Source organism: Lagopus leucura, unplaced genomic scaffold, assembly GCF_019238085.1.
Source record: "Lagopus leucura isolate 7727_CA_CO unplaced genomic scaffold, USGS_WTPT01 34985-0_obj-0_obj, whole genome shotgun sequence".
Classification (NCBI taxonomy): domain Eukaryota; kingdom Metazoa; phylum Chordata; class Aves; order Galliformes; family Phasianidae; genus Lagopus; species Lagopus leucura.
Window position 1 is genome coordinate 1 of NW_024963664.1, and position 10,453 is coordinate 10,453.

Below are 10,453 nucleotides of genomic sequence, written 5' to 3' on the forward strand. Positions count from 1 at the left end.
CCCCCTAATACTGACCCCCATAGTGACCCCCATCATAACGACCCCACAGCGCCCCCACCTGGTGCAGCTTTGCCACGGCCGGCCCGCTCCTCTCCTTCTCCTCGTACTTCTCCACCCTGGTCTGCAGCCGCCGGTATTCCTGCAGGCTCTGCTCGCGCCGCTTCACCGCCATGTTGAGGCTGGGGAAGACGCTGCTGAACCTGGGGGGGGGCAGCGCTGCCTCACGAGGCCGCCCCCGACCCGCAGCCCCGCGTCCCGCACCACGGCCCCATAAAGCACGGCCCTGAAACATGGCCCCAAAGCAGCAGAACCTCATGGCAGCGCAGCCCCATAGCAATATGGCCCTACAGCAATACAGCCCTATAGCACGGCCCCATAGCAGCACAGCCCTATAGCAATATAGCCCTATAGCACGGCCCCATAGCAGCACAGCCCTGTAGCAATATAGCCCTATAGCACAGCCCCATAGCAGCACAGCCCTATAGCAATATAGCCCTATAGCACGGCCCCATGGCAGCACAGCCCTGTAGCACAGCCCCATAGCAATATGGCCCTACAGCAATATAGCCCTGTAGCACAGCCCCATAGCAGCACAGCCCCATGGTGCAACCCAATGGAACGGCTCCATAGCAGCTCTACCCCAAAGCACAGCCCCAAAACATGGTCCCAAAGCAGCACAGCCCCATAGCAGCACAGCCCCATGGCAACACAGCCCCATAGCACAGCCCCATAGCACAGCCCCATAGCACAGCCCCACGGCTGGCGGCCTTTGCACAAGGGGGCAGCAGCAGCGCAGCGCATTACGGCGGCCATAAAGCAGCTTTGGGCCGTAAGCCGGGCCGCTCCTCGTCACTTTTTAGGCAGCGCTGCTGAGAGGGGATTAAAGCTTAAGGGGGGCAGGTGAGGGGAGATGGAGGGGATGAGGAAAAGGAAAGGAGGGCCGCTGCCGGGGAGGGGGAGATCAGCGCTGGGCTGCGCGGAGGCGTTTGGAGATGGGGATCCTGCGGGGCACAACTGGCGGCCGACCGAGGGCACGGGGCGCCGGGGCAGCGCTGGGGGCACGGCTGGAAACGGCAGCGGCTCCGGGTCGCAGGGCAGAACCGACGGGGTGCGAAGCGGCTCCAGCAACGGCCGGGCGGCACCGCGAGCCCAGGAGGGCTGGAAGCGGCTGCAAAGAGCGGCGAGACGGGAGAACGGGGAGCAAAGAGCCGCGGTGCGACGGAGCTGCAAGTGGGAGCTGCAGAGCAAAGCGCATCGCGGCCCCCCAACCCACGCCGTTCTCCCCGTGCTGCTCCCAACGCAGCCCCGACCCTCAGCGCCCGGACAGCGCGCTGGGATCCCTCATCAGCGCCAATTCACGTCATTAACAGCCGCTCTGCTCCGCGGCTCCGAAGCAGCGGCTGCTGCAGGGTTCGGTGCGGCTGCGGCCGGTGCAGAAGCTGGGGGCTCTGCACGCTGTGGGGCAGAGCTGCAGTGCAGACGCCGTGCGTCGCTGCACCAACGCGGCTCCGTGCAGCAGCAGCGGCGCAGCTCCGGCCGCTCATCCGCAGAGCCGCAGCCGAGGCCGAACGCTGTCAGCTCCCGGCTCCGCGCTGCCTCCTGCCGCTGCTCGGGGCTCCACGGCCCCGCGGCTCCCTGCCAACCCGAGCCGCGCTGCGGACCCGCGGTTCCCCGTTCCGTTGGCTGGAACCCGCGGAGCTCAGCGCACAAACGCTCCTATCAGCGCCGGCACAGCGCTGGAGGCGAGGTCCGTGCGTTCCACGCGATACCAGCAGCTCGGCTCCCAGCTCCGCTCTGGCTTTGCTTTTCGTTCCTCCCGTTCCTTTTCCCCCCCCAGGGCTGAGGCCCCGCTGGCAGCACACAGACGCCGCAGCCCCGCAGCGCCACCGCTTTCGCTCCCACATTTGGGCACAAACTTGAAGGCAAAACCACCGCCGGAACCCCACGGACCGAGGCCCCGCAGCGCAACCCGCAGCCGTTCGCAGCGCTGCCTGCCGGCTCCTCACCTTCCCTTTCTGCTCCCTTCTCCCCTTCATCCCCGCCGTCCCAGCAGCGGCGCAGGGCTGCCAGCCCTCCTCCACGGGGTCGCAGCCCAGGACCCCCATCTCTGCCGTTTGCCCCCAGTCCCGTTCCATGAAGCTCCCCCAGGCCCCCCCACGTCCCCCTCTGCACAGGTCGCCCCCCAGGTCCCCTCCCCAGGGTCACCACCAGACCCCGAGCGCCCCGTGCCCCCTAACGAGCGCGGCGCTGACGAACGCGGCCCCAGCACTCACTTCTTCAAGGGCTCCATCACCGTCTTCTGGATCTGGTTCACCTGTTGGGAGCACAGCGCTCACCTGCAGCCCTTCGTCCCCAGCGCCACCAAAAGCCCCGAGGGCTCAGGATGGGCCGCCGTCCCCAGGGCCGGGCGAAGGGACACCGGTGTGGGAAGAGCCCTGGGACGGCGACACGACGGCCGCAGCCAATGCCGCCCTCACCTTCTCCTGGTTGAAGGAATCCATCCTCCTCATGGCCGTGTCGAAGGCGGTGACCACCTCCAGGAAGGCGGCGTCCTGCTCACACAGCGGGTTGGACAGCAGGTCGGAGGAGATCTTCACTGCTGCTTTGGACATGGCTGCGGGAACGGGGAGAGCAGGGGAACAGGGGGACAGTGAGCAACAGGGGGACAGTGAGCGATAGGGGGACAGTGAGCAACAGGGGGACAGTGAGCAACAGGGGGACAGTGAGGAGCAGCACCTGGCAGCACGGGGGGGTTGGGGTTGGGGTCGGAGCGGGGCTCCCAGCGCTCCCTCCCAGCCTCGTGGATCTCGGGGCACAGGTCAGTAGCAGACATGGCGGGGTGGCACTGGGGGTCGTCATTCCTTCCTGGCCCCAAATGAGGGCGCTTCCAACGCTCCGTGCCACCCTCACGGCTCTGTGACACCTTTAGCAGCACGGAGCCATGTATCACAGCAGGGTGACGGCACAACACCGAGGGGCTCCGCCACGGCCTCCCCAAGGACACTGCAGGGGACCCCATCCCTCCTCCTGCGTTGGATCTGAGCCGCATCCGCGCCGCTTCCACACTGGGCTCCAGGCATCCACGCAGCCCAGCAGCCCTCGCAGCACCGCAGCTCTTAAGCAATGAGTGCAGGCGGCTCCTCGTCCCATCTCCTCCCCGCACAGCACAGAGTTGCCACCGCCAGGCTCCTGCAGCTCCGTCCCAACGAGGGCAACCGCAGCCCATCGCATCTCTGCGCCTCCGTGAGGACGGCGTCTGCCTGCGGGGTTCCGAGCTGCTGGGAGCAGCGGAGCAGCAGGCCTGGAGCGCTCAGCCCTCCTCAATGCACACAGGTGGATGAAAGCTGCCCCCAGGGAGCTGCTTCTGCCCCTGGAGCCCACTGGAACTTGGGGAAGACGGAGCTGGGCGCTCCATGGGCTCCTCCTGCCTCCCGTCTGCCTTCCCAGCCCTGCAGTTGGCCTGGGATGGAAGATTAAACCCCCACGACACAACTGCTGCAAAGACCAGCAAAACAACTACGGCAGTGAATGGAAAACAGGAATGGAAAGGCTGTGGTCAGTGTGCAGAAAGGAAGAAAGCAAAAAGGCCGTGGCTGTGAGCAGAGCCACTCACTCTCCGCTGAGGCCAACTGGGAGCGATGGAGCAGCTTTAGGAGGAGCAACTCGATCCAGAGCCCCAGTGCTGGGGTTTATGAGCTCCTAAGATCACAAACCGAGGGGCCAAACGCTCAGCAGTGAAGGCTGCATGCAGTTACAGCAGGGCTCAGACGCTGTGACAACGCAGCTCCATCCCGGCACGGAGCTCCAGGCCCAAACCTTCGCACCCCAACTTCCCTGTGCGCAGAGCTGAGGATCCGCGGCGCAGGGCAGAGCTGCAGTGCGGGAGGAACCCAGGAGCCCAGGGCCCGAGCCGGGTTTGCCCTCCTGCCCTGCACCAGGTTTGCCCTCCTGCCCTGCACCAGGTTTGCTCTCCTGCCCTGCACCAGGTTTGTCCTCCTGCCCTGCACCAGGTTTGCTCTCCTGCCCTGCAGCCCCGCTTTGCGCCTTTAAGTGAGAAATCAGCCGGCGTTTGGCTGCAGCTCGTTTGTGACTCTGCCACGGAACGGAACGGAAAAAGAAAGTCCTCCCACAGCTCCTCTGGGGCTCCAAACGCTCCGTGCAAACAACGCCCACCGCATGGGAGGGGAATCCTGAGCGAGGAAAATCTGACCCAGGATCCCCGACGGCGCCCTGCGTCCCTCAAAGGGCGGCTGCAGCCCGGGGGGCTCCTGCTGCTCCGCTCTGCCCCCACGGCGGCACGCAGACGCGCTCCCCGCTCAGCGCCGCTCTTCCCTTCCAGCAGCTGAGGGCGCAGCAGTGAGCGCTGCCCCCGGCCCTGCAGCGGGGCACAGCCTGCATTGAGCTGCCCGGGGAGCTGTGCTCACAGCCTGGCGGCCCCGACACCACGCAGCTGGGAGCCCTGGTTGCTGCGCAGCCCTGCCGCAGCCTGCGCCTCCCGCGCTCACGTACCCAAATCTGCGTCTGTGCTTTTCTTCATGTCCTTCTGAAGCTTTTTGGTCTGCTCTTCCAGCCTGAAAGATGGGAGGAGAAGGTGAAGTCTGAATCTTTGTGCGCTGCTGAGACAAAACCACCCAGAGCGGCTCTGCAAGCACAGAGCTGCCGGCCCTGCTGCTCCATGGCTCTCAGCCCTGCACTTCGGTGCTCCCTTATTCAATAGCCCCCAAATCCTGCCCACAAACAGGAACTCCAGGCGCTCCTTCCCCCACTGCAGGGCAATGCTCAGAGTGCTGAGCTCCACTGCGATGCTCTGAGATGTGGGGGATGTTTGCTCCCGGTCCCCAAAGCTCAGCCCTCAGGAGCTCCAGGGTTATGGGGGCAGCCAAGGGGCCCAGCAGAGCCGTGCCACCGCTCCCGACCCGGCCCCACAGCCAATACTCACTGCTGCAGCTTCCCATATTCCCTCTCAAAGTCTCTCTCCACCTGCAGAAAGAAGAGACAGAAATCAGCTGCGCTGTGGGGCGGAGGGCAGCGATCTGTCTGCCCCACAGCGGCAAAGGGAGCCCACAGCTGCCCCTCCTGCGCTCCCAAAGCAGCTCCATGCAATGCTGCAGGCTGCAGCCCCCCAGCCCTGCCTGCCCCCCACCGCAGCACCGCCAGCTCCCCCCTGTTTGCATCTGGAAGAGGAGAGATTTTGAGGAGCCTTTCCTTCCACGCTGTTTTAACGCACATTTAAAACATTTGTTCCACAGCTCGTCGACCAAATAAGCGAATGGATTTCAGCTGACCGGGCCAAGAGTAAATCTGTGCCTCGTTGTTGTCATGGGACCGGAGCTGGGCCGCTTCGTGCTGAGCTGCCAGGAGCCCAACCTGAGTGCAGAGCCTCAGACCTGGGCTCAGCGCACGAAACCCCACAGGACGGCGCCTTCCAGGCTGCTGCTGAGGAGCAATGCTCCAACACGGAGCTCAGCAGCCTCCCTTCCTCTGCTCCACTGCTGTGTGCTCCCCCAGCTCCCACCCCCAGAACCAGGGGGCTGCGATCGCCGGATGCCCACAGTGCTACAGCTGAGAGGTGCTCAGAGCCTGCAGGGCTGGGAGCATCGGGGACCCCACAGCGCTGTGGGTCTGGCGCAGCTCAGGCCTCGCAGTGGGGTCAGGAGCTGCAGGGTTTGGCGCAGCCCCAGCGTGGCGCTGCTTGCAGACCAGCTGCCGGCACCATCGGCTCCCACCATCCCAGGGATGCACACGGATGAAAAAGCTCCGCCGAGCTCCGGCTGCCCTTTGCACTGCTAAAAATGGTCACTGCAGCACAGGGACGGAGCGGTGTGGGGGCAGACGGAGCCACGCAGCTGCCGGAGCCTGGAGGTCAGCTCAGCAGCAGCCGGGGAAGCAGCACCCTGTGTTTGTATGGCTGCAAAAATAACCGCCGAGTGCCGCGCTCTATTTATACGTCTGATGTGTGAATTGTTTGGGATGCAAACACCGAAGGGTCGGCGTTGACTCACAGCGGTGTCCTTCGGAGGGCGGCGGGTCCTGGCAGGGAGCTGCAGAGCAGGGAGGGTCCTGCTGGCTCCGCTCCGCTCAGCTCCTCCAAAACGCCTCCTCCAAAAGGCAGAGGCCTGCAGGGGTTTGCAGCCCCTTCCCTCCTGCCGTTGGCTTCCTGCTGTGCAGGGCGAGGAACGCGAGGCAGCGGCGCCCAATGGAAGGGCAGGGAAACTTCTGCAGACCTCGAGAGGAAAAACTCCAACGCAGGATGACGGAGGTCAGAAAGCTGCCAAGATGCCCAAATCCAACCCCAACCACAAAGGAACCACGAAGGGTGCAGGGGATCATCAAGAACCCCAACCCCGATCCGTCCCACAGAACCACGGAGGGTGGAAAAGTCCACTGAGGTCACTGAGTGCAACCCCAACCCACCGCCACCGTGCCACAGAGCCACCGGGGTTGGAACAGACCACCACCATCACCAGCTCCAGCCCCCACCTGCGCCCACAGAACCACGGAGCTCAAAAAGAACAGCCCAGATCAACGAGTCCAACCCCAATGCACCCCCCTCTGCCCCCAGAACCACGGAGGCCCAAGAAGGACCACCAAGAACCCCCTTCCCCCCCCACGCCCCCCCCCCCCCATGCCCAGAACCGCATCCCCCCGTGCCGCAGCCCCGCGGTTCTGAGCACCTCCGAGGAAGGTGACCCCGCCACCCTGCCTCCCATCTCAGAGGGGACAACACGTCCCTGCGCCCTGCCATGGCACGAGGTGACAGCACAGCGCCCAGCTGCCCGCCTGACTCCGTGCCACGTCTGCAGACAGCTGCCCACAGCCTGCTCTCCTTTTTCACGCCCACAGCAGCAGCCGCCTCCCACTCAGCTCTATTCCCGGCCGCACGCATGGGGCCCGGAGAGGAGCCGGCCCTGCAGCACCCATGGGTGGGAGGGCAGGGGGACGGCGGGGAGGACGAGCAGAGAGCAGGCCAAGCACGTCCTGCAAGGCACATTTTGCACGGCGCGCCGCTCCTGGTGGCAATCCTCAACGGCCAGGAGTCGCCAGGACCGAGGGCGAAGGCTGCGATAGGATTCTGAATCTATGCTCCTTGAGAGCAAAGAGGAGCAGGAGCACAGGCGACAAAACCGCCACGTCCCAAGGGAAGTTCCCAGCAGTCCCAACAGCCCCTGCAAACTCAGAATCCAACCCGCTTCTGCAGCGGGCGCCTCTCGTTCAGGGCATCCGTGCTGCTTAATGCTTTTTAATAAACCCACATCAAGGAGGCCGAGTTCTCCTAAGGAAACGGTGCTCTCCTTTCTCAGCCACGTATTTCTGTTTGCCAACCCCGCTCCCTCCGCCGCCAGCAGCCCGGCGCTCGCAGGGCAGCATCGCCATCACTGCACCGCGGTGAAACCAAAGGCTGCTCTACAAAGAGATGGAAATAAGGGGCTGCGCTGGGGCTCCTCGCTCCCCGAGGTGAATTTCCTTTCTGGAGGAGGACGCGCCGGTTCCTGCGGGCTGAGCTTCTCACGGGCGCTGGGAAAAAGCAGGAAGGGACTCTTCCTCCTCTCCCAGAAGCAGAGCTGTGTAATCAGGTCAAACTCTGCCGTGCGGGGGAACCGCGCTGTGCCACGACCAGAGGAAAGGGTGGGCAAGGGAGAAGCAAGGACATCATGGTCTGGAGGTCCAAGACCACCGACCAGCCAGCAGCGCAGCCCACCACACCAGGGAACCATCGGGGTCGGAAAGGACACCAAGGTGACGAAGCGGACGGCTGGCATCCACGGAGCTGCCATGGGTGGATGCTCAGCCATGCGGCGCCCATGGAGCCCTGAGCCGCGGCGATGAGCAGCGCACGGTTTGGGGCCGCATGGCGTTTCCCCAGCCAGCAGCTGCACAGGGCACCGAGGAGCCCCTCCAGCCCACGCCGCGTCCCACCGCAGAGCGTGAAAATGGTGAAAGGATTTGACTCGCCTGCCCTGATTTCACCCCACAACTTCTGCGCCATTTCCTCCGTCGTTACTCACACATTTCCAGCTCTCTGCTGGAGCCCAATGGAAACAGCGGGCGGATGGAATCCTGCTGCTCTGCCCGACCCGGGGAGCACAGGGCTGTTGGCTGAGCCCATGGCCCCCGGCCCGCCAGGCCGACTCGCCCAGGTCAGCAGAGCAGCACAGCTCCCCGTGAGCCAAGGGAGGGCAGGCTGGAAGCTGGGGGAACGAAGGGCCGCGCTCCTGTTCCCATCCCAACAGGTGGGAGCCGGCCGGTGCCGTGCAGCTCTGAGCCCCACGGGGACACGCGGCACCTCCTCCCCATCTCGGATCACCCAGCCCTGGCCAGGAGCGCCGCACGGCCTCGAGGGGACGCCGGTGAACTTCACCGAGCGCTGGAGCTGAGGATAAGCACGGCTCTGCTTCCCGCATCACCTCTGCTCGGCCCCGGGGAGCATCTCTGCCATAAGAGGCTTCATCTGCGCACGGGGTTTGAGCAGGAAGCGTTCGGCACGGAGGGATTCGAGCAGGGTTAAGTCCCATCAGCGGGCATTAGTTCCAAGGGCTGCACCCCCGGCACGGAGCCCCCCCAGCTGGCGCCAGCTGCTCCCGGCAGGGGAGAGGAGGGGAGAGATTACGCCGTCTGCAAGAGGATTTGCCCAGGTTAAGGTGCAAACGGAGCAGCGGCCGTCTGGGGGGCGGCAGCTCACCCTGGCTGACCGGGCGGCGCTCCGCAATGGGGTTCCCTTCCCGCAGGGCCGACACATTGCCCTGCTGCAGAGCCTCAGAAGCCACGGGGAGCTGTGACGAATCCCCCTGCAGCCTCAGCGCAGCGCCTCGCAACTGCAGCCGGCCCAGGAAAAATAACAACTGGAGAGCAGCAAAAGGTGCTGTGGGGAGCTCAGCCTCCTGGCACCGGTTACAAACCGCACCGCGAGCCACAGCGGGGCAGCTCCAGCAAATGCCTTCCCTTTTTAACCTCCCCAGCGCCCAGAGGTCGGCAGCCAACTGACCCAACTTCTCTTCTGTAGGGAAGGAAGGGCGGATGGGGACAGGCCTGGGAATGGCAGCGCAGAACGAAGCTCTGCTGCGGGATGCTGAGAGCTGTCTGTGTGTGTGTGTGTGTGTCTGTGTGTGTGTGTGTGTCTGTGTGTGTGTGTGTGTGTGTCTGTGTGTGTGTGTGTGTGTCTGTGTGTGCAGCACCTGCCGGCTCCTCTGCCCCCATCCCCACGGCTCCCATGGCTTCGTGCACAGTGTGCGGCCTGCTGTGCTGCCCCAGCCCAACCCCCAGCAGGAGAGGGCGAAACCAGCAGGACAAAAAGCAAAACTGACCCAAATGTGGGGCTGGGTGGGATGGAGGCGGCTCCCAGGGCAGGCAGTTCTGGCAGCCGGCACTGAGAAGAACAGGAGGCAAATCTCCAAGTCCTGGGGGCAGCAGGGGCTGCTGGAAAGCAGAAATAAATGGGGACAAACTGCTGTGGCCCTTTGGTCTGTTACAGCATTGCGGTGCTGCCCACCTGTTGCCAAAGGCTGGGAGATGCAGGAATGCCATGGAGGGACGTGACGGGGCCGCTCCATCCCTGCTGCCCAGTTCTGCACTGGCAGCTTGGGGCCAGCAGCCAAGCACTCACTTTGGAGGAGGAACGCGGGCCGGTGCTCGGGGTGAGGCGTGCAGGACGAAGGCAAGGAGCGTCTGCAGGAGAAGGGGAAGCACCGCAGGCAGCTGCACGCGGCAGCACCGGGGATGGGAGCCACGGCAAGACAAAACGCTGCTTTAATTTGCTTCTAAAGCAAATGCTGCACAGCACAAATTAATTCACGCCCGAGCACTGAGCATCTCAGCTTATGAGCCTTTCTTTGGAAACAGTTATATTCAGCGCTCCGAACCACTCCTCCTCCTCCATCTGCTCAGCGAGGATGAACAAACAAGCCACCGCCGAGCGAGGGAAGGAAGGAAGGAGGGAAGGAAGGAGGGAAGGAAGGCAGGCCATGTCTCTGCCTGCAAGGAGAGCCATCCCAGCCCCTGCCTGGGCAGCAGCCGGCCGGAGCAGCGCTCCCTGCAGCGCGGGGCTCCGTGGCACGAGAACGCAGTGCTGCAGGGCTGCAGGTCCCGCTCGCTCCCCGCCGCCTCCTCGTGAAGTGGGGCGAGCCAAAGTGCCGCCCTGACTCACAGCCACATGATCAGAGGCTGCGGCTAAAAACGGGGAATTGCTTTACTCACTGTCTTGGGTACAATCTGTTTCTTGGGCTGCCCGATCTTGAACGGGATCCTGGGAAAGAGAGAAGGGAGAGGGGAGGAAAGTGTGAGCAAGAGGCGACGCAGCGAAAGCATCCATGGGGGGAGCGGAGGGTGGATGTGGGGTGGGGATGTGGGGTGGGGACCCCCAGCACAGTGTGGCACCCACTGAGCCCCCCAACCCCCCCAGGCGGCGCCCTGCCCTCCCGCCACAGGAACAAAGGCACTGGGTGCTGCACAACCCGCA

At 64.4% G+C, this 10,453-nt stretch overlaps 1 protein-coding gene across 1 annotated transcript; it reads right to left on the reverse strand.

Moving 5' to 3' along the window:
- Positions 1 to 58: 58 nt before the first annotated feature.
- On the reverse strand, positions 59 to 10,241 carry BIN3 (bridging integrator 3; the record flags this gene model as incomplete). The annotated part of the gene is made up of 8 exons (XM_042891507.1): positions 10,192 to 10,241; positions 9,488 to 9,663; positions 9,303 to 9,414; positions 4,940 to 4,980; positions 4,510 to 4,571; positions 2,478 to 2,614; positions 2,274 to 2,314; positions 59 to 200 (listed from the first exon to the last, which is right to left on the reverse strand). Coding segments are annotated over exons 2-8 (570 nt in total), but the record flags the coding sequence as incomplete, so codon positions are not given.
- Positions 10,242 to 10,453: the final 212 nt, after the last annotated feature.